The 27,313-nt window shown below is 46.3% G+C and overlaps 5 protein-coding genes across 5 annotated transcripts; 3 read left to right on the top strand and 2 right to left on the bottom strand.

Annotated features, from left to right (window-relative positions):
• The first annotated feature begins 2,442 nt into the window (after window positions 1-2,442).
• Window positions 2,443-9,027, top strand: LOC6612834 (stearoyl-CoA desaturase 5). The gene is made up of 6 exons (XM_002037299.2): window positions 2,443-2,607; window positions 6,516-6,916; window positions 7,714-7,844; window positions 7,903-8,294; window positions 8,351-8,526; window positions 8,583-9,027. The coding sequence occupies exons 2-6, from the start codon at window positions 6,517-6,519 to the stop codon at window positions 8,744-8,746; spliced, it is 1,263 nt and encodes a 420-aa protein (XP_002037335.1). The 5' UTR covers window positions 2,443-2,607; window position 6,516; the 3' UTR covers window positions 8,747-9,027.
• A 97-nt stretch (window positions 9,028-9,124) lies between these two features.
• Window positions 9,125-10,641, top strand: LOC6612833 (acyl-CoA Delta(11) desaturase). The gene is made up of 4 exons (XM_002037298.2): window positions 9,125-9,375; window positions 9,468-9,598; window positions 9,726-9,931; window positions 9,988-10,641. Exons 1-4 carry the CDS (start codon window positions 9,210-9,212, stop codon window positions 10,487-10,489), a joined length of 1,005 nt encoding a protein of 334 aa, XP_002037334.1. The 5' UTR covers window positions 9,125-9,209; the 3' UTR covers window positions 10,490-10,641.
• Window positions 10,642-13,925: 3,284 nt separating this feature from the next.
• LOC6612832 (acyl-CoA Delta(11) desaturase) lies at window positions 13,926-19,688 on the top strand. Its single transcript, XM_032720774.1, has 4 exons — window positions 13,926-14,805; window positions 17,599-17,729; window positions 18,285-18,676; window positions 18,842-19,688. Exons 1-4 carry the CDS (start codon window positions 14,382-14,384, stop codon window positions 19,278-19,280), a joined length of 1,386 nt encoding a protein of 461 aa, XP_032576665.1. The 5' UTR covers window positions 13,926-14,381; the 3' UTR covers window positions 19,281-19,688.
• Window positions 19,689-24,053: 4,365 nt separating this feature from the next.
• On the bottom strand, window positions 24,054-24,849 carry LOC6612831 (trafficking protein particle complex subunit 1). The gene is made up of 3 exons (XM_002037296.2): window positions 24,641-24,849; window positions 24,445-24,587; window positions 24,054-24,296 (listed from the first exon to the last, which is right to left on the bottom strand). The coding sequence occupies exons 1-3, from the start codon at window positions 24,737-24,739 to the stop codon at window positions 24,101-24,103; spliced, it is 438 nt and encodes a 145-aa protein (XP_002037332.1). The 5' UTR covers window positions 24,740-24,849; the 3' UTR covers window positions 24,054-24,100.
• Window positions 24,850-24,926: 77 nt separating this feature from the next.
• LOC6612830 lies at window positions 24,927-27,228 on the bottom strand. Its single transcript, XM_002037295.2, has 4 exons — window positions 26,889-27,228; window positions 26,717-26,834; window positions 25,582-26,658; window positions 24,927-25,514 (listed from the first exon to the last, which is right to left on the bottom strand). Exons 1-4 carry the CDS (start codon window positions 27,105-27,107, stop codon window positions 25,447-25,449), a joined length of 1,482 nt encoding a protein of 493 aa, XP_002037331.1. The 5' UTR covers window positions 27,108-27,228; the 3' UTR covers window positions 24,927-25,446.
• Between the last annotated feature and the right edge of the window lie 85 nt (window positions 27,229-27,313).

The raw sequence follows: 27,313 nt of genomic DNA, 5'->3' as shown, positions 1-27,313 counted from the left end.
TCCTTCTGCAAGAATACCACAATAGGTTTCATTAGGGCATTAGTGCATTCCTGCTTCGTTTAAGCTGTCCAAGTCGATTGATTGCAGTTCTGAAATTCAATTAGAAGCCACCGCGAAATCACGCAATTCAACAATTCCGAAATGTTACACGAGCTAAGGGCAAACAAAGGGAACCACAAATCGCTTGTGTATAATAGTGGGTTAAAGCCACAGGACTGACAGAACCACAGGACATGGACATGAAAGTGAACACGAATGGCTTTAAGTTCGGAAGTAGAAAGACTAGTTTGGACACAACAAGGGCTCGAGTTGAACCTTCGATTTTCGACAATTTGTTGATGTTGTCTGGTGGGGAATTCCCGGTGGCTGGTGGTGCTACCAGGAGGCGAGACGGAAGGTGCGATGACAAGTTGGTGGGACAAGAGGTGGCCGCTGGCTATCGGCGATTCTATCTAAATGACCCCGCCGGGTCGTCTATTATTGATGGTGCCTAATTGTGCGCCGTTCTAGACGAACGGTTATCATTAGGGGTGTTGTTTTCCATATGGGATGGGTGGTGTGCTCGTCCTTGGAGCGATAACGCGCCATTCCGTCTTGGGCAACTCCACTCCACGCCCTAATTAAAACGCTGCCCACACACTTGCAAATGGACTGGGGGCACTTTGTATGTAGATTTTATGTGATATGTGCTTGGCAGTCGCAGTTCGGTTCCCAACACATCCTGTCGCCGGAATTGGGGAATTCCCAGCCCCTGCAGGAACCGGCGGCTGTCCTATATTACAAACTATATCAAATTATTATGTCATCTCCATCGCCGATGGCGACGGATTTCTGAGTCACGTCGCAGTGCCAAGTTCACGAGCTTCGTCTGCAAGCAAGCGAAAATCACAATCTGCAATGAACGGCGTTTGTATACAGCGGCAATATAATCAGCGGGTGACCAATCGGCTTTAGGCTTATTAATCCATTACTGTGGTTTACAATTTGCAAAGATTTAGCGATTACTCCTCCAAGCATTTGTTTGTTGAAATAATATGTTAGCATACAGTAGTAGTGGTGGGTAGTATATATCAGCTTATCGGTTCATCGCCTATAAGTTAGTTTTTTTATGAGCGGCAGAATCGGAGGGGGATCTACTATGCGTCGTCCCGTGCAATCAGCAACACCCTTCTCCAGCTCACTTGTGATCGCACAAGTATGCCCAGAATTTCTTGCCTCGCTGAGTTTTCTATATTTATCCAGATCTAGCGTTACATCATGCCACCTACCGAAGATGTTTTCCGAAGCGAGCTATACGTTTTATTACTGGAGAGGGGTGATGAATTTCATGGGAGGGAAATTAGGGTGAGACGTCTTTCTAAATATGAATACCGCAGCGTCTAGAGTTTGAGGCACAAATACTCAACTGCTGCGATAACCGAAATACTGCTTTCCGGTTTTAAAAACGGCTTCGAAAAAAGTTTTCTACCAGCACAAAAACCTCTCAAAGAGCGAGTCCCCACCCCGCTCTTTCAATATATTTTTATCTCCGGGCAAAACATGAAAATATGGTAGGCAGTCTTGAAAACAGAAAAGCAGATTCCATTGGCAACAAACAGATTGAGAGAAATGGGTTTTCCTCTCCCGCTCTCTGGAAGAGTGGGCCAGTAGGAAAAGTAAGTAACCCGCGACTGGGAACTTGGCCGATATTTACGGCTCTGGGATCTCACGCGATGACGAAATGCGCCACTCGCAGCCCACTACTCGTATACGTGTTGTGGGTTCCCTCTTGGCCACTCGCATTGAGTATACCACCCGTTGCCGGCTTCGCTCGTTCGAGTGTTGCTGCTCTGCCGACGTCTGCGCCCGCGCTACCGCGTGCGTCTACAGCTCTGTCTGCGCTGACGCCTACTTACTGCGAGATACCCTACGAAACATTAGTTACTACTACATTAGAAAACCAATTACAATTACTATACCTCTCTCTCATCGAGTAATGAAAGGTAGACGTAGTGCTTGGACTTATTGGTGATCATCAGCACAAGGTGCTCTTTTGGGTCACAAACCCATTGCTGGATTGACCACGTAGGGCATTCTTCGTTCGCCTACAACCCGTGGTTTTCCTGAAAGTTGGTCATGTTCCGAAGCGGCAGCATTGACTTTGAACCGAGAGTTGTTTGTGTAATGTTTACGGAATGTGTGAGCACAACAGAGAATGCAAACAGAGGGGTTGGCCTAAGGGGAGGAGGTCGGGGAGGGGAGGGGCGAACAGGGCATGGCGGAATGGTAGATAATAACTGTGGACGCAGCGAAGCGACAACAAATAAACTACAAATTGAATGGTCTTTACCGCAGTCGGCGTCGCTGTCGCCGATAGTTCTATGTCAGCGCAGTCGACGTCGACGCCGGCAGCACCCGCTCTTCTGGATGTAAAATGTCGACCGATTTCAGAGGGCGTCGTTAGTCACTTGAGTTCGTTCGCCTGGTCAACAACAGCGGAGAAAGCGAAGCGAGAAGAGTAGAGCAGAGAGTGAGGAGCTCGAAGAATCCGAATCCCGGTGAATCCGTATCTCGAGAATCCCCACAATCCGCGGACTGAGTAACCCGAAGTCCCGAACCACACCAAAAGTAGGTTCCAAACAAGTGATCACAGACTGAATAATCGCGAAACACCATATGGTTTTGTTGAAAACTCTCTGGGAGATCGACCGTATAGCATAATAGTGTATTTGAGTAGTTTTATCCATTCCCAAATGGCCTCTTCAAACAAAAAGCGTATAACCAGCGACTATATGGTTGATTTTTATGTACCTCTGAAGCTTTTGAAAACTCACATTATGGAGCATAATCTGTGACAGGGAAAGTCCATTTATCGGTCCACGCCCACTTCGAGTGATATTTGAATAGTATTCCCAATCCCAATTCCAGTCCGAAATCGAATTCCCGCCCTCAAACACAGTGCTCACATGCTCACATGTAACCCAATTGTTTGCTCATTTCTGTCATTACCCGCGTCGATTAGGGGGAGTGGACGGGGTGTTGGGTGGGAGTCAACAGAGCGAGTAACATGCACACCCCACCGCCGGAAACCTCCAAAAGAACCTCCCCCAGGTATTGGCCCTAGACTGTATACACATTATTATCCCTCACGATTTGATTGCCGCGACACGCGTTGACCCACATCAATAAACCGACCAGCCGGACTGACTAACTTGTGTTAGCGGTCTCAGGAAAAGGTGTCTGGAAACTACCGATGAAGTCGGTCTTTGACAAAGGTAATATCGCCCGTGAACTGCACTTAATTTCATTGAACGATTTAATTAAGAACCTACCAATTAGGGAGTTTCCAGTTAACGAATTCAAAAATCTTAATGTTGGTGACTAATTGTACTTCCATTTCGAAAAATATGTTTATTGTTAAGTATACACTGTTGAGAGTCACAGATAATGTGATAATCCCTGTTTCAAACCAAATCGAATAATATCCATTGTGTCACTTATGTGGCCCACAATCATTGGTATATTATCCCTGTATCAATAAACTCACAAAATGTGGTTTCCATAAGCCACACTCCACTCGTTAATTCCTTAGAAACCCTTATCGACACCCTTTACCAGGAACAAACATTTCCAGCACTAGAAAGACTTTACAAGTACCAAACTAAAATCTTGAAAAAGTTAAATTCGTAATCTATGCGCTCGCTTGATGTTCCTTTTTTTGCACATATTTTATTTTGTTAAATTTAACATTCCCTTTGTGGGATTTAATGGAATGTATCATTTTGTTGCTATACTCGTACATATTTATGAAGAATTCCGCCTTTAATTAGTCAGGGTTCTTTTCCCAGTGTAACCATAGTTTGCCAGCGATCTGGTCTGAATTGTCTTTAGATAGCGAGTGCCTCAATTGCCCCGCGACCATTAAAAGCTCCAATTAAAGGTGCCAGCCAGGCAACAAGTGGCGATACGATACGATACTTGATCTCTAGCCGCTGCTCCATTAAATCGTAGTGCTGGGAAATCTGTGTTCTCTCCGTATGCGAAACGTACGGAAAAAGCTCCCTGCTGCTGTTCTTTGGGGGCATGGAAAATATCCAATAAAATTCGGCATTCCGGCATTAAAATCGCTCGCTGAGTGGCGGCATGGGAAAATAGTTGGTGATACGACGACGTGCGAGCCATCAGGCAATTAGCCATGTCTGGGGGACTCTGGAAATCGGAGAGGAGTACGGTATCGGATACCGCGAACCGGGCCCGTAGAACCTCTCGATGGGGCGGTCAGCGGTCGCGGGCAGCGAAATGAAAACACTCCAGAGCAAACGCGTCGAATGCCAATAAAATAGTGGCATTATGGCGGGGCGGGGCGGGCTGGGCGGCTGGGCTAGTAGGGGTATTATGTTTATTATTATTTATTATTGGGCGAAATAGATTGTTTTTTATGCCCGACTGCAGTGCGTTGCCAAGTTGCGTCGGGTTGGAAATTAAACAAACGAGAGTGAAGTGGCTCTCCTCGTATTCGGTGCCTAATTTATTCATGCGAAAGTCGCGTGCTCGTGGCCAATGAAAATGTTGATCAATTCTTGTGACAGCCTTCGTCAAAAGGCTCTGCTCACATTCTCCATTCCCCACCGGCTTCCCCCTTAGAAATTAGCGTTCGTGGCTACATTTTCTCATTAAAAGATGGGGCGTGCTTGGCAGCCCCACCGTGCCGAGCCCGACGGGGTTATTATCAATATGTAAATTGATCAGACTCCCCCAATCTTATCGCCCCAAGACTTGCGTAAGGGGAGCGATTCCTCGGCACCCCCATTACTCATGCCACCCGGAACACCTGGAGGGGTCAGACAGAGGATGAATCACGCCGCCGGCAATCGCATGGGAGTATTTGCAATGGTCGATAGGCTCTTATCAGCGCTCTTTACCCGAAAATTTTGAATGAATCGAACGAAAGGTGCCTAGGGGGGCGGCAGTCCAGCGGGGAAAATATGGGCCAGGTGTGCCAGGTGTGCAATGCTTATCGGCAAGGCAATAAGCCATCGCACGCACGAGAAACAGATCGACCATTCCCCCTTTCGGGCCAAGACCATAGGAAATGTTCTGCGGGGGCGTCGGCTATTCGACTATACCCAGTATTCGCAGGGTCCAAAGGTATATGGCTTTGGGTGGGAGTACGACACGGTGAAATCAACTATCGGCAAATTTATGATTGCAATTCTGAGTTGTTTTGCAAGTGTCAAACATTTCACATTTATTGTATAACGAAGAGTGGAATATTTCGAAGACTGGTAGCCAATTTGAACAACATTAGATCAAATAGACGTAAAGAGAGAAGGAACATTAATGTCTTATAAATGTTAATTTTTTTAAATACCAAGGTAATATTAGCTAGATTTCAGAGGTATGTAGCATTCGTTTTTCGCTCCAAGAAAATCATAAGTTGTGCTATGTTTGTTTTCTCAGCTGGCCAGCTATTTAGATGTGTTTAAAAATCTATTCACGATTTTCCCACTTCCCACAGATATTTATTTAGCTTTGGTACATTAGTGATTTGATTTTACTGTTCCATATAACAATAAAAAGCAAATCAAAGTTCACTACGTCTGTTTATTGGTTTTGAAAATATAAATGTGTTAGCTGCAAACATAAAATAACGAATTGTAAATGTTATAAATTACAGCTATTTTATGTTTGTGTTTGCCTAAATGTGAGTACGAAACTAATTATGGGCTTATAATAACATTCTTGAAAATATCACTATAGACCCAGTTCATATTTTTATTGGTAGGAAGAGAATCGGTTGGCAAGATAAGGAAACTGTGAAGCAATTGGGATCATGAGATTAGGAATCGCCGAAATCCCCGCCATTCCGGGAGTTCAATGACGAGGCGGAATCATCATACACTGATTGCAGACGGTGTCACACTATGCTTCATGAAATTAGTTCGAATTCGGGCCCACCTGCGTAGGGGAAGATCCACCTGTTAGCCACCTGCGTGTGACTCACTCTTGTTGTGACTACATGGCCATAATGATGTAGTGTAGCTCCGCTTGCTTTCGACCTGATAGTGGCCACTTGCAGATCGGTGATTACAACATGGAACTTGGCTGGCGATAAGCTGCGATAACGCTGACCCTGAGTGCCGGCGTTTATTCCACAAATAAACGGAATTCTGTTAATATCCAGAACAAACCCTTCGACTCCAAGGGGGCGGATTGGCCGGCTGGGGCGTGGCACGTGAGGCTGGCAACAGATTTCACACCAATTACAGTCGAAACTCTCAGAATGGCCTGCTAATAGTGCGTGCTTATAGCCATCCTAAACTTCAATTAGCAAGTCTCTGTACGTTTGCTTTGATAGCTCAGCGAAAAAATTCTATTGTGGATGATGAGCACTGTTGTGGGCCTCAACTAGTTTAGCAGTCAACAGAAGATGTTTACAGTACGAAAGGTTTATTAGCCTTTGGTTGTTTGCTTTGGCATTGCTCATGACAGGTCTCAAATTATGCTAAAGCCCACTATGCCGTCTTCAATTGCAGCATGTGCCTTTCATCCCCGATTCCCGGCCAGAAACAGACGCCGTCTGTTGGCCACTGCAACGGGTCGTGTAGCCTGGACAGGAATGGCAACCGCAATGAAGCCAGTGTCCCGAATGGAGGAGAGCTGAAGCACAGAGGCCATGCCACAGACGCTACATCACACAGCCTGGTCAAAGATGAGGACAATCTGGGCTACAAGGAGGAGAACGCGGTCTACAAGGAGCAGCAGCTGCTGCAGCAACAGGACCAGAAGCTGAAGGAGGCGGAGCAGGTGGAGAAGGAGGAGGAGTACCACCCGCAGATCAGATGGCCCGATCTGGGGGCACAGGCCTTCCTGCACATCGGTGCCCTCTACGGACTGTACCAGCTCTTCTACGCGAACTTCTACACATTTCTCTGGGGTGAGTGTCCACTGTGGTGTCCCCGTGTAATTAACATCTGGGCAGCTAATAAGCTAACGCCCCTGCGACCTGGTCGCCAATCTGCGTAATTGCATCTGCCAACATGCAATCAGCGTTCCGATGGTCGGCTATTAGGTATTTTGTAACCAAACGCCAGTATCTGTTAACTGGGCCAGTTTAAATTGACTGTCTGTATGACAAATCCCCTGGGCAGAGGTGTTCATTATGTTCTAATGCAGATACATGGTGATTAGGAAAACGACATCATAATAGCTTCAATTTATTTACGAAATAAATAGTTCAACTTAAATAGAATATCAATAGATCTGATATATAGGAGTAAAGATCAAAGTACGCTATCCACAACAATGTTGCTTCTCAATGTTTTTGTCTAAAATGACGCATGGCAGGCGAATTTGAATACGTTAATGTTATGCAAGAGGTAAACAACCATCAGGTTGTATCTGTGTGCAATGCTGCCCCGTGAACTTTGACCGCTGGCAATTAAAGTTAACGAACGCTTCAATTGCCCGATATTCGGCTGGTGATCGAACGATAGGAAGAGCGGGCAAGATTTCCGAGCAACGACAAAATAGGCCACCCCGAATTTGTAGATATATTTAGAGCCGGGCGTTGTGTCATCCGTCGAGCGAATCAAGCGAGAAGCGTCACCAGCACCCCAAACAGTCCCGACGGCGGGAATATACTATATGTACATATATGGTACATATATGGCATGTGTGTGTGTTTTATTTGTTTGTTTAGACAATGACATCCGACTGTTCGCTCCCTTTCAGTGGTGGTCACCGTTTGGGTCTCCGGCATCGGCATCACGGCTGGAGCCCATCGCCTCTGGTCCCACAAGTCCTACACTGCCTCGCTGCCCCTGAGGATTCTGTTGGCCTTTGCCTTTTCGATCGCCGGACAGGTGGGTGTTACATCATTCATCAGTCTCAATAGAATGTTACTGATTCCTTGACTCGCAGAGAGATGCCTACACGTGGGCCCTTGACCACAGGATACATCACAAGTTCTCGGAGACAGACGCCGATCCGCACAATGCGAAGCGTGGTTTCTTCTTCGCCCACGTGGGCTGGCTGTTCCTCACGCCCCATCCCAAGGTGGTGGCTAAGAGGAAGGTCATCGACATGTCCGACCTGGAGGCGGATGCCGTCTGCATGTTCCAGCGGAAGTACTACATACCGCTCTTCGCGCTTTGCTCCATCATCCTTCCGGTGGCCGTGCCCTGGTACTTCTGGAACGAGGACCTCTGGATGTCCTTCTGGATCAACTTCAACATGCGCTTCACCTGGACCCTCAACGTGGCCTTCTTCGTGAACAGCGTGGCGCACATGTACGGCAACAAGCCGTACGACAAGTAAGAGGGATCACTGCGCCTTGAGTCAGCAAAACTAAATCCTAATCCTTATCTAGGAACCTTATGTCCACTGAGGCTCCCATCGTCTCCCTGCTGGCCATGGGAGAGGGATGGCACAACTACCACCACGTCTTCCCCTGGGACTACAAGACGGGCGAGTTTGGCAACTACAGCCTCAACATCACCACCGGCTTCATCGACTTTTGCGCCTGGCTGGGTCTGGCTACAGGACGTTAGTTTAATCTACATAAAATCTAATGAGTCTTACTAATTTACCTTGCCTTACAGGTAAATCGGTATCCCCTGACATGGTCTTGAGGAGAGCCAAGAAATGCGGCGATGGAACTCGCTTCCTGGACGACGACCATGCCCACAAGGATCCGGTGTGGGGCTTCGGGGACAAGGACATTCCCCGAGAGGATATAGTGGAGCTGGCCAAGATGCAGAACTAAGCTAGGCCATGTATTATGTTTTCAGCCTGTGCTTTTCCTAGTATTAAGTTGTAGCACCAAGCCATGCCTTATGCTCTGTTTTTTATCGGGAACTGAGTCTTCATATGTGACTCAGATCCTCTAAACTAGGCTATGACACATCACCCATCACCCATCCACCATCCCATGCCATCCCGGACCACCAGGATCTCTGGGATCGCCGTTTAGGCATGCTAATCTCCCATCGTTGCTTTCGTTACTTACCTGCGGGTCAATAAACTATGTTTTGTATTATAACACCACTCGACTCTGAACACCCTTGGAATGCCTGAGGCTAATGCATAGGCAATTTGTCTATGAATAATCCAGAACCCTCGCCCCATTGGATTTTGTAATTATGGCGGGATTTCAGTATAGCCCGGGCAGCCACGAAAGGCGGAACGAATTGGGATACAGGATAGGAAACAGGACTTGGCAACCCACAATGGAGACAACTAAAGTGAAGGAGCCGGAACAGAGTGGGGACTCCATCCACAAGAAACGCGATGCTATCTGGCCACTGGTTCTCTTCTATATCCACTTAAATATCCTCGGTGTCTATGGGATTTACGTTCTGCTCACTAGCGCATCGTGGGCCACGATTTTATTCAGTGAGTTCGAGGAGGCTAATCAGCTCCACGTGCCGCATGACAAGTAGCTGGCTTCTTAACCCCAAATATCTGTCTCAATATCTCCAACTCAGCCGCCCTGCTCACCCTCCTTGGCACTTTGGGCGTGACAGTGGGCGTTCATCGTCTTTGGGCGCACAGGACCTTCACCGCCTCCAAGCCCCTGAAGGTTTTCCTCATGTTCTGCCAGACGACCGCCGGTCAGGTGAGCAAACCCCCCTAGAGCTTTTACGCACTACGCCTCTGGTGAAAGCTCTTGCTCTGTTGGTTTCACCTGAGACACGAACCTGGTTGGCTGGGTTGATAGCTTAGGTGTGTTTTTTCCGGTTCAGGGCTCCATCTACAGTGTGGTTCAGGCCCATCGTCTCCATCATGCCAAGTTCCAGCAGGACGAGGATCCCTACTACAGTAAACACAGCTTCATGTACGCCCAGGTGCGCGGGGGTCTGTTGAAGTACTCGCCACAGCAGGAGGAACTGCTCAAGGATGTGGATATGTCGGACCTGGAAAGTGATCCTGTGGTCATGTTCCAGAAGAGGTGGGATTTCATCATGTCGATCTATCAATCTATCAAACTGGATATATATTTTCCAGATTTTATGTCCTGCTGTACATCTTCCTAAACGTGCTGCTCTCGGTGAACACTCCGTTCCAGTACTTTGGGGACTCCCTAGCCACCTCCATGTTCGTGGGTTTCTGGCTGCGCAGTCTGATAGTTATCAACCTAGGAAACCTAGTGCACTCATCCCACTTTATTTGGAGCATTCACAAGGGCTTTAAGCCCACCGATTCCAACAGTATATTCCTGATCACAAAGAGTTACTGGCCGCAGTACCACTATCTGCTGCCCAGGGATTACCAGAGTGGGGAGTACGGCAACTACGCCTCGGGCATTGGGTCATCCATGATCCGGGTGTTCGCCGCCCTCGACTGGGCCAAGGATCTGAAGACCATTGGTTCGGTGGCCGTGCGCCAGGGACTGACCAAGGCGGTGGAGACGGGTCGTCCGATCGTCGAGTGCATCGAGGAACAGGTGGAGTTGGAGGAAAACGCCCTGCCCGCCAACCATTTCCTCAACCGGGAGAAGTTTATGTGAGCATATTGCATCATCGGCCCACTAAAACGACGCGACAATGGACGCGGCAGTCGTAAAAATAAATTAACCGCCTCGGAAAGGGCGGGTAGAGTAAACTGTGAGCCTAATTATTGGTCAGCATAAAAACATAGTAAACAGAGGTGCAGTTCGAACTCCGTGGTATTTTCGTGGGCTTGAATGGAACTGGAAATGTCGAGGGAACTGAAGATGGAGGTGGGATGGAAGCCCAACCAGTGGGCATGGCCGAGAGTAAACAATCTAGCTTACAAATCCCAGGTCGCCCTAATTATGCATTCCCACTCACAACAAAGAGAAAATAATATCGGATATTTCTTAATACGAATTTCAGTTGTGTAGGCGTTAAAATCATACTTAAGATAACTTAAAAGTGGGTTATGTGGGGGCTAACTAACTATATTTGATTCATGGTAATGAATGGTACATTAGATGCATACAGGTAATGGGATTTGCAGATGCCGAATCATTTGGCAATGGGTTTGTTTGCTTCCCATGATCGAATCGGTTGGGTATCGGGATAAATTTACATATAAATACATACGCATATGTGCGTATGGTATTTTCGGCATCAGGTGCTTTTGAGCCGGGTTTATGGGTTGTGCTTAATGATTTTATTAGCCATGCGCAATGTGTGCTCAGTGGCTGTGTCGCTGATTGATTCGTCAATATTGACTCCGCACTCAGTGTCTGCCCAGAAGCCTTTTCCCAACCCATCCTCCTTCTGCTCCGATGTTTGCTCATCAAACTTGGTTTAAGCAAACTGTGCGCCTGACTTGGATCACATCGATCGATGCCATTCTAATGTCCACATTCTAATGCCTATAATCCATAATCCGGCGGGGTGTGAGCATTCCACACTCAACGCAACTCCACTGACTCACATTTCAGTCGGCCAGGCCACTTGTACCAATTCCTAATGACTCTGCTCTGAAGTGATTACTAATGAATTTGCCTGCTAAAAGCTGACACACTCAAAACATTTTATGACCAACAAGTGCTTGAAATTACAAGCACACGTGACGTGTTAGGAAAATTACTAGGTAAACATAAAACGAAAATTAATAAGGTGCGTATTCGCAAGATTTCGATTTACATAGAAATACAAATTAATTTAATCATTAGTTAACCGATTGGAAACTGTAACGAAAGCATTTTACAAAAGAGCTGAAATGAGCGATGCAGTACTTAGAACTTAACCGTTTTTCCCAGTAAACTCAAAGTATCTGTAAGATCTTTCTCGGTGTAATCCTATTCGCTTTTAGCTGTTTGCGCTGTGGCATATCTGAGATCTGAGATCCGCTCCGCTCTGTGGCAAATTGCAGTCGCGTCGCGTTCTGCGCTTTGTTTAGTGTTAATTTGTTTTCCATAAGCCAACTGACTGAGCGACAGTTGAAGGTTGCACAAATACGTGGAGTACGCAAAATCGCGGTTGACTGGTGGCTTATGCAACGCCATTTGGGGCCCCAAAATCTGAAAAACCTATCTACGAGCAGTGTCGATTTGGGCAGGTGTTTGGATGCTGGGGGCTCAGCCCTGCCGGCACGAGAAACCCTCACCATTCACGGCCTAATCGCTGGCAAATTGAAATATCTCGCGCATGAATGGCTGTCTTTTGAGCCAAGAACAGTGGAACGGGAAGCGATTAGGCGAAAAGCATATACATATGCACACATGCCGAACAATAGTGAGCTGGCTGAAGGGGAACTTTATTCACTTTTTGGCCAGAACCCTCATATAAAGCGCTGACAGTGCGAAAAGAGAAGCTGCGCAATATATCAAAGTGGTTTCCAATAATTTCTGTTTGTTTATAAACAAAGCAAAGGCAAACGCAAAGGCATCACCATTCGCCACCATCCGCGAACGATTTTCAAGCGTTTTTCTGTCCCTCTGCGGCTTTGCATAATTGGCTAATGGCCGGGGCCTCACAACATCATCACCTCATCAGCAGCATCTTGCAGATACGCCATCCTATCCACAGTGGTTCGAGACCGAGAGATCAAAGGGTTCGGTCGCGTGACACCTCGAACGACCGTCCGCAGATTCAGATTCAGATTCAGGTGCAGACTCGGACTCGGATTCGGATTCGGAATCGGGTTCGGATTCTTGGAGAGAAGTCGTAAACCCAGTTTAATGGTGGGACAGGGCAGAGGGCTTCCTTGGCTCGGGGGTTTTATTTGGCCGCGGGTTCGCAGCTTTTGCTTTTGCTTTTGGGTTTTAATTAAGTTCGGTTTCTGTTTCTGTCGCCGCGGTTACGTAAAGAGAAAGCAACTCTCGTCTTCGGACTTCGGGAGCTGAACACCGCACCACACGCACACATGGCTGAGCCCATGTAGCCCAGCTAAAAGATGACGACTCGAATCGATATCTATAAATATATCTGTGTATCTTGGGCTTGCAAAAGGAGAGATTGTCCATATGCAAATGCGCAGCAGCAGAATCGCGGAATCCGGCAACTGCTTTTGAAATAGAAATCGCTGGGAATGAAATGTCTTCTTTGAATATCCCCCATGAATGTAGAATCTAACGGGCTGTGATAAGTTTTGTGCCGTTGGCAACAAGAGATCAAGTGTGCGATTTCGTCATGGAGGAAGTAAACTCTTTCAATTAGCGTCCACATTTCGAATTCGATTTCAATTAGCGACTGCAATTAGATTCGTCTGTGCGACTTGCAGTTCGCCAGTAAAATTGAAGCATTCGTGAGTAATCGTGAAAAGTGCCGGCAGACTTCTTGTCGGTTTTCGAATGTTCGTGGAAGCCAGAAGGGCAAAAGTCGGCCGAGAGAGAGACAAGTCTGGTCGGTCAAATAAGAATCCCACATATTGGGGCAGACCGCGTGGTACTGTGTAATGAGTTGGATACGAAAGAACTTTTGAAATTGCTTGGAGTAAAACCATAATGATCATAGAGCGATGTCGAGATCTAGTAACTGACTGAAAGTAGTTAGGGCTAATAAAATAGGGATAAATATCTAGAATGCAAGCCTTTATTTGAGTGATATCATTTAGCTAGGGCATCTGCTCCAAAAAACTATTGATATTTCGGTGCCAGCTCACAAGTGAACGTGGAGCTTGCCCAATATTTGGAAACCTTTCTTCGGAGTCTTGGATTTCCAGCGGAGACACAGTTTGACCACTGATGCATGACACCCAAAGACCCACACATTTGGCGTAATTTCGAGGTAGCGTGAATTCGGATTCGGAGCTGCTGACTGCGCTGCTGATTCTGCGCCGAAGCTTCGCTCCGATCCGAAGCGAAACACGAAGCTGTAGCCGAAGCCATAGCCGAAGCCAACGGCTACAGGTGCTCGAGCGTGTGTGTGAGGTGAGGTGGTGGCATAATCTTGGCCTTCTTGGCCATTTCGTCTCTACATTTCTTTTCGTTTGGTTACCTTTGTGCGTCGGTTCGGAAACTCCACTCCGTCAGTCAGTCGGTCAATCAGTCAACTTTGGCTCAGTCGCGTCGCTGCCCGGGTGAGCAGCTCTGCCCAGGTAAGCAGCTCCAGCAGCGGCATAGGTAGGAACTTACACATTTGGCTACGATCATTTGTCTACGGAACGGCGCCGCGTTAAGTTCGTTAGGCGCGAAAAGGAAAGGAAGTCTTAAGGCGCCGACGAAAACCCCAAGCGAACCGCGTTCGCAAAAGTGACTGTGTGTCTTTGGACGAAAGCCAACTCCACCTCCTGCTTGTACTTTTGGGCCAAGTACTGCGGCAATTGGGCCCCGAGTGTTTGAGTGTTAAGCTGTGAAGAAAGTTCGGCGAGTGTGCGCGCGGCAGTTACGAAACGCGGTTTCCGCCGGCGAACCCAAAAAGAAACCCGGGTTCCAGCCATATACCTAAAGAATTGCATACACAAATAGATCTGTGAGGGCAAAAATGGGTCACCTGTCCACCTCGGAGCGAGTGTGCAGCAAGACGCCGGCCAATGCGGCGGACTCCAGTCCTTCGCTTGTGGCCAGGAGGTCGAAGTTCCCCAATGGAGATGCCCAGCAGCAGGTGCGCAGGGGAGAGGACTCCTCGCCCGAACTGCCGCCCCGTGGCAAGCTCCTGCTGCCTCCCAAGCGGGAGGAGCTGCCCAGGTCGGTGGTGCCCAAGGAGATCGCCAGTCACGTGCCCAAGGATGCAATTGACCTCGAGGAGTACACCCGCACCTTCGTCGGAGATCGCGTGCTGGGTTGGCAGTTTCAGGCTCCGCTCAAGTGGGACAAAGTCATCCAGATCTCGCTCCTGCACATCGTGGCCGGAATATGCCTGCTGACGTATCCGCTGCGGGAGCTCAATCCGTACACCACCATCTGGTGTAAGTATTGCTGTGCTTTTTCGCATCATCTAACCCATCCGTATCCATATCCATACCATTCCATCTCCATCCCATCCGGCATTGCGTAATGCCCACTCTCTCTTTCTATCGCCTCGAATTTGGAAATGGTGGACGGGGATAGGTGTGGAAACAAAGAGTCATCTCTGATCGATGCTGAAAGGGAAAAATGATGCACAGAGAGAAAATCATACTCATATGGGTGTTGGGATTGTTCGGATATGTCAGAAATATATTTTAACCAATTTCAACTGGATATGAAATTTAATATATATTTTAGCACTTCGGCTTTTTTTAGTTGCATGACATGGGCGAATTTTCGGCTTATCGGCTAAAGTAGGGCCACATATTTCTCGCAGTGTATATGTGTTGCTGGTGTCGCCGATGATGTTGTCTTTGCTGCCTCCACTCCCCCAAAAATCCGCCGCTCCACCAATTATTTGCAATTTAGCGCGCCCAGCGCCTTAAGTCCGCCGTTGACTTTTTCACTCTCTTGGCCATTACAAAATGTGTCCCTTCTTATTGCCTTTAATTGATTGCCGCTTAACACTTCGCCGCCCTTTCCCCAAAGACCCACTATTTATATTGCCCTTCAGCTTCTGCCTTTTGTTATACGACGTGTGTGTTGAAATCTCTTTCATTCGCCTTACTTTGGGGTTGGGTTTTCGGTTTTCAGTTTTCAGCTTTCGGCTTTCAGCTGGCATGCAATTTCAGTCTCAGCATAAAAATTGACTGACGACACAGGTGTATTGCAGAAAACAAAACCAAAACGTGCTGCCCTGGTATAGATATGCGGCCAAAAGAGCGCTTGTCGGGGGAACGAGAAACAAGAATCGCTTGACACAAATTTAATTGGGTCTTTGGAAGATCTACCCCATTGTCGTCGAACCTCAATGTCGGGTAAACAAGGTTGAACTAGAAATTTCTGGGTCTGTTAGCCATTACTTCAGCGCTTTTGGTGAATCATGATTTATTCATGTTGTAAATAGTTCGGGGTTTCAAAGGTCGCTCTAGATAATTCTACAATAATCTGATCTTACAATAAGAAGATTTATCTGGCTTTTAACTGCAGATCTTCAAAGTTACCAAGGTGTAACCATTTTAGATCTCAACTCACAAGACCCAAAGCCAGACAAAAGATGATTTATCTGTGCGGTGAGCACTGACTCAATTTATGAGCACTACACATGCGAGTGGGGCAAAAAATCAGTTGACATTGAGACACAAATCAGTTGGAGGGGGGATCCTCCAGCTGCGATTTCGTTTTCATTGGAATTACCAGGTCAGCTGAAGCTACAGGTACTCGGTACTTGGCTACTTGGGCACTTCCCCCTTAATGGCAGTACAGCGAAAAATGCCTTAATACCTGGTAATTTTCAATATTTATTGCACATTGTGTGGTATGACAGGTACAAAAAGATCTGAAAAACTGGGTACAAGGAGTATCCTTGCACCAAGCGTATCCCTTTTTGGGGCGTCGTGCTCGTAAATATTTTGGCAAATTGCCGGACGAACGTGCAGCGCTTAAAGATGCTCGCTGGCTGGCATGCTGGGAATTATCATCTTTTGCCGGTTTTTCGTAGATGGCGAAAATTGTCGTGCTCGGCCAGAGATATTGATTAAATTCGACGGGCCTGAAAAACAAGGGACCAAAAGCCGCCGAGGGGACTTACATAAGCGCATTAACATTGGGCGTTAATGAAACTGGCCAAAAACTAACATTTGTATTAAGTGGCAGCGAGTCAACGCACCTTCCTCGAGACTCAAGGACACATATGTTTTCGGATTTGGAATCAAGAAAGATGAACGGCGAAACGGATAGTGCCATATAGTGATTCTGTAGTCAACTGAAAATCTAATTTCGAAACAGTCTGAACTTGACCTGTATCTGCGGTGCCCCAAGATGCACTGCATTTGAAATGCAAATATCCAAATTAGATATCGTTATATAGTCATTCAAATGGCAGCCCAGCAAATAAATGTGCACTCCCATTTGCATTACCGAAACAAACAAGCATAGCAAGAATAGGAGTATCTCAAGAGCAAGTAGGACCGCAAGATACATAGATACATATGCGCGGAGATTTAATGTACCTAAAGTTATTAGTTTCTCATAAGTAAACCATTTGTGGGCACGCCAATGTTGAATTTGATCATTTCCGCACTCGGAGCGGCCTTTAATTGTTCACTTTATTTTTCGGTGGAACGGAACTGGTTTTGTCGCAACATTTTGAAGGCTAATCTTTCCTCGATTGAATTGGACGATCCATTCAGAGAAATCGTTAATGGTTCATTAGTTGGTTGACGAACTATGCGAGGTGTGAGCATAGTTTCAAAGATCCCCCCATATCACCCCGATCGTTAGTTAAAGCGGAAAAACCTCTTGCTATCAAATAGTCATTACTTCTAATTGTGCCCATAGCAATTATCGAATTCAATGGGATGGTGACAATGGCATTTTGCATATTCTAATTGAGGAATTAATGGAAGAGATCGGCTGCAAGGGCTTGCACCTGATATTTCTGATGACTGTCGGAATCGTGATCAGTCATTCACCGGACTATTATAAAGTTCCCCTATCGACAACCTTGTGCGATCTTGGTTCTCTTTTATACTCCATTTGTTTGTCCGCGGAATTAGCGCCCAGCCTCAAATAGCTCAATTTGCGGAAATGTAATTTCGGGTTTTCCTATTGGCACCCAATTAGCACTGCTTTTGTCCGAAATCTTTATAGCCGACAATTACATCTATCTATCTTTTTTTAATACATTTTAGCCTTCTTCGTTGGCGGCGTGGCCGGATTCGGAGTTACGGCCGGAGCCCACAGGTTCTGGACCCACAAGAGCTATAAGGCCAACACCGTGCTGCGATCCATCCTGATGGTCTGCTACTGCGTGGCTGGACAGGTGAGTTTTTTGTTTTTGGACAGGACGCAAGTTCGGATGCCCGACTTTTGGCCCACGTAATGCCACCTGAAGACTTGTCCGCAATTTGCCAATTCATTTGACGCGCCACCTTCGTTTTTGCGTTTTTCGGGGCTGTAATGCAATTAACATTAATTGCATCATTAAGTATAACAACTTAATGCCTGTCGCGGCTGACAAACTGTAAAAGTGACAATTCCAACTACTCGCAAAAGTGCTTTGTGTATCCCGCAGATACATTTGTCTTATTTAATGACTGCAGCGATTAAGCGCAGCCGCAGAAGCTTAGATGCGGAGCGCGAAAAGATATATACATTGTATAATAACGACATATATATCCTGAGCGACTTGGATATTAGGAGAAGCACTCAAATCCGACGGCGTGTTAAGTGAACCTGACCTAGCAAAGATTTCAGCATTTAGATACAGATACTTCAAAAGATATATCATTTACACGTGATGTTATTCATGACGTTAGAGTTAAACTTCTTTATAGACATATTACTTTTTTATGTAATAACAAATAACGCTTTTCAGAACACCCTTTACGACTGGGTTCGCGACCACCGAGTCCATCACAAATACTCGGAGACGGATGCGGATCCCCACAACGCCAACAGGGGATTCTTCTTCTCCCACGTGGGCTGGCTGATGATGCTGAAGCATCCGGAGGTACTTCGTCGTGGTCGCCAGATCGACATGAGCGACATTCTGGCTGATCCCGTGGTGCGCTTCCACCAGAAGTTCTTCATCCCCCTGAAGACCTTCTTCTGCTTCATCTTGCCCACCGTGATCCCAGTCTACTGCTGGGGCGAGACCTGGACCCTGGCCTTCATCCAGCAGTGCCTCTTCCGCTACGTGAGCAGCCTGAACTTCACGTGGTCTGTGAACAGTGCCGCCCATCTGTGGGGATCCCGCCCATACGATAAGTAAGTGTGATTAACTTATAGTTAATTATTATGTCAACTTAGTACTGAAACTGTCATATTAAATTTTGGGGAATGGGGGCATGCCAAATATCTTTAAGTTTATTTAAAATAGTAGCCCAACTCTACAGACATATCTAACTGATCTGGTCCTATCTTCCTCTCCAGGCGGATCATGCCCAGCGAGAACATCTATGTGTCCCTGCTGGCCATGGGCGAGGGATGGCACAACTACCACCACGTGTTCCCCTGGGACTACAAAGCAGCTGAGCTGGGCAACTACACCGTGAACTTCACCACCATGGTGCTGGATGCGTTCCACCAGCTGGGATGGGCCTGGAACATGAAGCAGCCCTCCAAGGAGCTGGTGCGTCGCACCCTCGAGAAGTACGGCGATGGCACCCACGCCTCCCAGCTGGGCGGTCCCGAGGAGTTCAAGGACGGAGTGGTAGCCGGATCCACCATGGTGGGTCACGTGCACTACGCCGAAGTACCGGATCCCGAGCTGGAGTACGATGCCGAGTCCAGCAGCACGGAGAGCGCCAAATTAGATGAGAACGAGAACGAGGGCGAGCGGATGAAGAAGTCCAAGAAGGCGGCCAACTAGGGAGCTCGAGGATCGGGATACTGGCGTCCAGGCATCCAGGTCGAGATCGAGATGGGCTCGCGGATCACCGATGGGAAGGATCGTCACTTAATCTTGCGTCTGTCTATGCGAGGGCGGGACATAGTCGATAATCGTTTTTTAAATTAAACCCTATCATTATCTATATCTTCACACCAGACCAACACACCTGCACCGCAATGGTTAACACTCACACAACCACCCAACACCTAACACCCACATCCCCTCATTTTCGTATCTTCATTTGTGTAGGTTTAGGTATTTAGCACGGTACGACATAAGTTATAAGTCACACACAAATTTACGTATAGACGACAACAAAAAAATATGCTCTCCGTCCGAGGCAAATAAAAAGAAAATAAATATTTACAAATAAAAACAATTCGAAAATCCAAAGTAAACCGCATTTCAATTGGTCAATAATCGGGGGCCTCTCAGATACAGGTATATCTTTTATTCACTTTGGCGAACGATCCTAAAGATGCGAGCTTGGAAACTTCGTGAATGTCTGGAAAAAACCTCCTTATGCAAATGAGCCTGAAGTGCGAAAACTGTTCTAGAATTAATTTACCATGACAATGAGGTAAATCTTCCATTAAATTTTGGATGATTCGTTCTGAGCGAATATTTAGTATGGTAAACAAGAAGTGCGAAAACAGTTTTTGAATATATATTCCTAGGATTACCATAACCTAGTCTATATGAACAATTGACGTCAATGCTAGAGTTAGTTGCGAAATGTGAATTCTGACAGTGAGTCACAAAAAATGTATAGAGCCATGACACGTTATCCCAAAAAAATGGTTAATATTACAGTCAGATTAAGTTTCTGAACTAGTGTCATAAAATACTATCAAATTTTATGATAAAAAGCTAGTTTAAGTAAAGAATTTTCCAACGGGCCCTCTAATTTGTGTAAGCTAATTTAGTTTGACCTTTCAGATACTAGTACTTGCGGAATATAGAGTGTTTTCTAGTGTTTGCTTATCTGTTGCCCTGGAAGTACAATTGACTTAATAGAAAAGTGACAATAGAGCACAATAGTATCTCGAGCTTATAAAAGATGGATCTGCTAAAATAAATATGTGCACATACTTAAAGTTCAGAAAACGGTGTTAACCAGAGCAGCAAAGTCGCCACTTCAAATTTATCTTAACAATTACTGAGCGATCTTTGTTGGAGGTGAAAATATCGCCCACTTAGATAGTTTCATTTTCGAGTTATTCAGTCTGGATGCAAATTAAGAAATTAAGGTGGCAAACCCACGGTGGGACTTCCACTCACCCACCCACTGAAACGAAACTATCTGCCGGTCACACTTAATGGCAATTTAAAGCTGTGACGAAATTAAAATGCAAATGGAAATTGAAATGGGAAATGGAGACGCCGTTTGCCATTATTGTGACCACCATCAGCGTCATCCAAAGCCCCATTACACATTTATGTCGTTCGGGAGCGGCGGAGTAGCTGGGATTCGGGCGGAGTTAGGCACTGTGTTCAGGCGCCAACTGGTTTCAATGACTTTGGACTACGTGACGAAATCGGCATCTCACCTGGAGATCGCCCTAGATCGCAAGAATTGACGCAAGGAAGCGCGCCTAGACGCTAGTCATAGTTCCCTAATCAATTAACTAACTTCCCCACCTGCCCCTCGACTCCCTCCACTTGGCATGGCCTACGTGCACTCGGCACGTACGCCGATCTTAAACTCAATCTCCAGAACGAGAACCTTGAAAAGGTTCAAGCCATCAGACATTCAAGGGAATTCCTGGAGCATCGCCCTTTTTCATCACGAGTCTCAAGTGCATGGGAGTTCCCGATCGGCAGGAAACTTCATTGCTCCAGCGCCACTTTGTTTTTATGACTTGTATGCTTACAGAGGTAAAATATGGTAATTGGCGAATATTTATAAGCATTTTTATTTCATATCATGCTGAAAAAATAGACCTTAAGATATACATATGCAACAATGAGTATATATACTTCATGCTGTGATTTCCGTGTGCAATACGATTCGGCTCAGTCCAAAAATATGCCTCTGAGCAAACTCTTTTAATACACATTTTTTTCTGTGTACTCAGCCTGTAGGCCACTTGTTGGGAAGGTCAAGTGCTTTGCCAATACCAACAATCCAAGCAATGGCCAAAAAGTGCCAGGCCAAGACCCTATCGTGTCACCGTCATCTCATTAGCGTTTCGGTGTGGCTGTCATCGCCACCTAATTGGTGACGAGCCAGTGGGCACCAAACGAGCTCTCAATTCAGGCCACTTTTGTGGGCCAATTAACTATTGAAGGTTGTGCCAAAAGGGCTGGATCGGGATTTCATTGAGCCCATTGGCAGGCGTTCAATGGAGCAGTTGGGTAAATGGGCGAGTGAAACTCTACTCTTCTCTGCTGTGAATTTGATTCTTTTTATTTAAAATCACTCAATTTTCACATAGAGATATTGTATCTTTCAGGTTGTTTTTTGATACCAAGCTGTAGGTACATAATAGTTTCAAGTTAGCTGAATGCGATCAAATGAAGAGGCCGGATCAATAAAAAAGTGAACTTTGTTCCCAGCCAAAACCAAAATCAACAGAGGCATTTGATCTGAAGACTTCTTAAACACATGTTTCCTATAAATACAAAATAAGTCAGATTGTTTCGGTATTGAATGACAAATACTTTTAATTATATTTCATGGCTAGAACTTGGATCTATCCTTTTAGATCTCGACACGTGCTGCTTTACTTTCGTTTAGTAGATTCCAACTCTCTTAGTTTGGATATCGTTTAACTTGTTGGTTGTTAATCATTCTGGTTGGCTATTTTTAACTATCACAAATGTTTTTCTGGTTTTGAATGTGAGATAAATAATCTGTGGATTCGCATAGCAATTAGTCCGTTAGGTCCCAGCCTGCCTTGAACTCTTGACTGCTTTGTCTCGAGATTTATGCCAAATTTATGGGATTTCTTTTCGAGCATTTCCCCAATTCGGCCCGCCAAAACAGCGAAATTTGGTAAGCGAAATGCCTATGAATTTGCATAATATTTCAGCTGTGCGATGTGCTGCTTTATGGGTATTTTGGCGGATCAGGTCCGCCTCCGGCTGGCCAATGGGCCTTCAACGCAGCACGAGATTCGTGTGGGTGGTCCTCCGGCGGCGTCTTCTCTGCCAAATGCCCCTCTTTCTCCGGGGAAACTGTGCGTTAAATAAATACCCGCCACAATTGCTCGTTAAACTTTTAATTACGCGCGGGAAAGAGTTGCAGCGGTCGTAAAGGAATCAAGATAGCGGTCGTTTAATGACGTGACCGACCGGGCGACAATTTCCAATTCCTAAGCGTTAATAACCTTGCCGCGATCCGGAGTTTCTATGACGAAAACCCCAGTCGAGTGGCCCGAAATTTGCGTAACTTTTGCGAATGGAAACAGAAAGCTCCGACTCCGGCACTCCAACTTCCCCCAAGACCCCATAAATCTCATCTCCATGATCCACGGCTAATTGGAAGCCGATGCGATGACATCGAAGACCTGAGCCCACGATATAGGTAAACACCCATGGGATCGGCGGTATGCAGGCAGACTCTCTTTCGGAACTGGTATCCACAAGATACGTATCTATGATATGAGCTTGGGCTTCAATCTGAGAGTCTACGCAATTGCCGATTTTGAAAGGGCGCCTTTATCTCATGGATTTGGTAACCTGTGTGTGCTGTCGTTTTTCCTCGGGTCGAATTTTGTCGATGGTCTTTCATTAGCTCTTGATGTTTTGGTCGAGCATTTGATTTATTTGCGCTTTTCGGCCAGGGCGATTGGCTTTGAAATTGATTTCTTCGATAGCGCAGAAAAGAAACCGTTTTGTGGTTCCATTTTTATTGTCCCGCCAGTGGCTTTTGCAATGTTGAAACCTGTTTTAAAATTCGTCAAAGACAATGCGAGCAACAAGAAACGAGCGCTAAAACATACAAAACATATTTAGTTCAAACGTCTTGTGACTTGCACAAAATGTTTTGAATAAGTGAGACATCGGCCATATAGGAAAGAGTATCGCCACAGCCACATTTGTATATCTGCCCGTTCATGCTGCCGTTCATGGAGATCCGCCGACCAGAGCCAAAGCGACTTCCCCGATTATGGATGCATTCTGCAAATCATTTTCATTTTCCGCGGCAACAGCGAATAGTTGCGAAAACCCTTGACGAGCTTAGCTGTGTGTCAAAAATTGCAGGTACACGGGTAAAAATATAGTTGTTATATGACTTCCAGTCACTTTCGTCTTGCACAAATATTAGGTTTAGTATGCAAAATAAGTAATAAAATTATAATCACTACAGTTTTAACAGCTTTATACATATGTGTGGTCAATATTATTTCTCTGGCTATGCGATTTGATTTTCAATAGGAATTCAATGGCAGTGGATTCCTAGTTCAGTTAGTATTAATCATATCATTTTTATCCGTGTAGTCCCTGCTCGCCTGCAGCAGACAGGCAGTCAGTCATTAATTTTCTCAGCTTGTGGAGTTGACTAAAACCTTCGAGTTGCGGCAACCGCTTTGACATTTGTCCCCCTTTGTTAGCAGTGGCCATTGGACAGTAGACAGTGGACGACTTGCGCAACCATGGGGCCTGTTTTTCTCGCTGGCCCCGCAGACATTTTAAGTGCATGCCATTTCCGGAGCCCGGATCTCGCGCGCTGCATTTCGGAGCACTTGCCAGCGCAATTTGCCATTCGGAGCTAATGACATAGACCTTAGAGTTTCGGAGGCGGGATTTGCATAGCTAGGTAATAGTAGTTTGAGCTTAAGCTATTTATTTGTTTAGATATTGCGAATGCCGAAGATGGGTGACTGCCTGACGAACTCATCGAGCTTGGACTGGAACAACTCCGAGGTGACCACCGTGCCGGGTGTCCACAGTGGATCCCGCACCACGAACTCCACCCACACCTTGGCGTACAGCTGCTGTAGCAGCTCCTTCACATTGATGGCCGTCGTGTCCGTATTGAGAACGAACCTGGGAATGCAGAGTTCAAGAGCTATAAGTATTCAGCGAAGAGTGGGCTTGGATAATACGGCTTTAGAGTCTTATTTTCATTTTGCTCACTTTGATAATGAGCTTGTTTTTCCTTAATTGTGTTTTCTGAATATTATCACTAACTCACTTTAATCCAGAGGGAGTTTCCAGATAATGAAGGGCGTAGCGATTGGTCTTGTAGTAAAGGAAGCCCTCCTTGGGATCGTGGGGTGATATCTTACTGACGAACGACTTTATGGAGAAGAGCATTCCGTAGGTGAGTTTGGCTTCCTAAAAACACTCATGTTTAGGAAAAATGTTAATTTTCTGAATTAAGATCTTACTTCCTCGCAGGTGATGCCCGATTTCTTGGTGCGATTCCATTCTGCGTAGTGTAGCAGTGTTCCGAACTTGTCAAATATGTACAGGTTAAAGATGGTCATCTTGCTAAGGCTATTTGGAATGGCATTAGCCTTGAAAGTGCGTTATTTCTGGAGAAGTTATGGAATGCAAATTACTTCAATATCCGATGCAAAACAAAAAAATTGGGAAGGTGCTGCCAACTTGCTTCAAATCGGTAGAAAAATACCAAAACAGCTGGTTGTAGGCTGTATGCGACGTGGTGTCAAGTGCTGCCCATAAAACGTTACGTTTTTATTTTGAATTTAAATATGTTACAAAAATTAATAATTTCGATAACATAGAAAATTAGCGAAGTTCTTTTTTCCATTGCTTCGCCTTATTTGATTTTGGATTTGGCAGATTGTCTCCCCTTCTGCGGTTTTTTTTCTTCCTGCTCGGGTATCTCCACAACATAGGGATACTCCTCCGGATTATTTACATGCTCACGGCTGGATTCCCCGCTTTCAAATTGTGCATTTTCAACAGGTGTATTCCTACCTATGGGAACCTTCGCAGCGCTTTCGACCTGTTTCCTTGCGGGCTTCCTGCTTGGTCGTTCCTCATTGACGTCATCAATCTCTACTGTGTTTGGATATTCCTCAAATTGAATGGTCTTTCTTGAATCTACGCTGCTTGTTGAGGGGCTAAGAAGGATTATTTAGATAGAGGACTCTAAGGAAGGACAGGATTTTAACTGTCTTCACAGCTTGCACATGAGGGCTTCTTTCGCACGCTGTGCTTATCCATTTTAAAGTATCGGATTAAGCATGCGATGATGGGCTCGGTGCCGATGATTGGCATCTTTGTTTGGATTACCTATGTTAACAAAAGGTTATTTGTTTTTATATTTGAGAAAATGATAAACAACTCCCTGTTGACTCACTTGGCTTGGTGTTCCTCGGGGCGTCCCGCCTGTCGTACTTCCGATGGTTTTCAATAAAGTTCTCCTGTTTGGTGAGCAGAGCGCCCTCGGAGGTGGGATTACTTAGACTTTGCCGGAATGCAGCTCCACTCGCTTGAAGGCGCCGGGCCTGGAACTCCCGATTCTCCAGCTTCAACCGCTCGAAATGATCATCCGGAAATTGCCGCTTGGTCACTCCGGGGTGTCCATTGCTGCTCCTGCGCTGCTTCGATTGCTCCTCATGCCGGCGACCTTGGGCGGGATTGGATTTCTCCGCAGACCGGCGGGATCTGGACTCCCAACCACCTCCGCCACCATCTCTCTGATTGTTCGAAGTGCGCCGGTACTCTCCACCTCCGTGGGGATGCGAACTCCTCCTGGATTCCTTCACCTCACCACTGGTTACAGTGGGTAATCTTCGGGACTCATTAGTCTTGCTGGTTATCTGTTGGATTCTCCGCGATTCTTTCATTTCGCCTCTGGGCAGCCATCTGGATTCAGTGGTATTACTGGTTATTCTAGGAATCCTTCGGGACTCCGTGAGCTCGCCACTGGTTATGTGGTGCAACTTCTTGAAATTGTTGGCGCCACCTGCTTCCTTGGCTGTCCTCCGCGACTCTCCGCTCGTGATGTTGGGCAGTCCCTTGATTTGGTCTTTGGCCACGTTTGGAAGTCTCCTGGTGTCCACCATTCCGCTGGTAACGGTCGGGGTTCCCATTACATTTGACATTCGCCTGGACTCACCTCCGCCGCTGGATCCATAATGAGCCTTCTTGGATGTAGACGGCTGCTCCCTTTCCATATCAGAGTGAACAGATCGCCAGTTGGGTCTCTCCCTTCGGTGCTTCCTATCCGTGTCCTGCGATTCCTGATATGCCGAGTATCCACGGGAACCCCTCCTGTTCTCCTCCTCCTGTCTTCTACGATCCGTTTGCAGGCTTGTCGTCCTGAGATTCTTCGTTTGTACCATCGGCAGTAGCATCGGCATGTTGATGGTGTTCGGTGGAGTCATCATGAAACTTGTGTACTGCTGGCTTCTCGGACGGATTTGGTACTCGCCTGGAGAAACAAATGTTATATATGAGGCTATTTCGTAAGCTGTATTTAGATTGATTACCAGGCGTCTCCTCAGTGTCTGAAGCAAATGGAGGCAAGTTGGCGGAGGTGCGCACGTTTCGGAACATCTTCATTCCCCTTCGACCGAGCTGACTGATTTCTGGGCAGAAGGTGTCCCACTGCGTATTGTTTCGTTAGGAGGGCTCAGTAGCAGTAGTAACACCTTATCTTACCAGGTAGAATATGCCGTACGCCAGGAGAATGGCCAACATCAGGACGGCCGTGAACTTGGTGAACTGCATCAGGATGAAAATGATCACACCTGCGAGCACCTCCACGTGCGCCACTCCGAGGAGCTCGAAGCAGTGCCGGACCTCGGAGATCCTCATCGTGACCAGGTATCCCAGCACGGAGTTCAGTGACTCGCAGGCGCACCTGATAGCGTCCGCCATGGCTGAAGTCGAGGAGTCTGTGTGCGTCCCAGTGAAGGCATTTCTTCCCGGCACAGGGTTTTCGAAAGCTAAAGTGCGGCGAGACTTACTGCCAAAGCAAAGGCAATTGGATTTTGATTACTTGTTAGCAAAAACTCAATATTTTATTTATGTGCTTAAGAAACAATAACCTTATTAGTGTAAGGCGTAAAAAAACTTTTGAAACT

This window comes from Drosophila sechellia, chromosome 3R (genome assembly GCF_004382195.2).
Source record: "Drosophila sechellia strain sech25 chromosome 3R, ASM438219v1, whole genome shotgun sequence".
Classification (NCBI taxonomy): Eukaryota; Metazoa; Arthropoda; class Insecta; order Diptera; family Drosophilidae; genus Drosophila; species Drosophila sechellia.
This window is presented reverse-complemented; position numbering and strand designations above follow the sequence as displayed.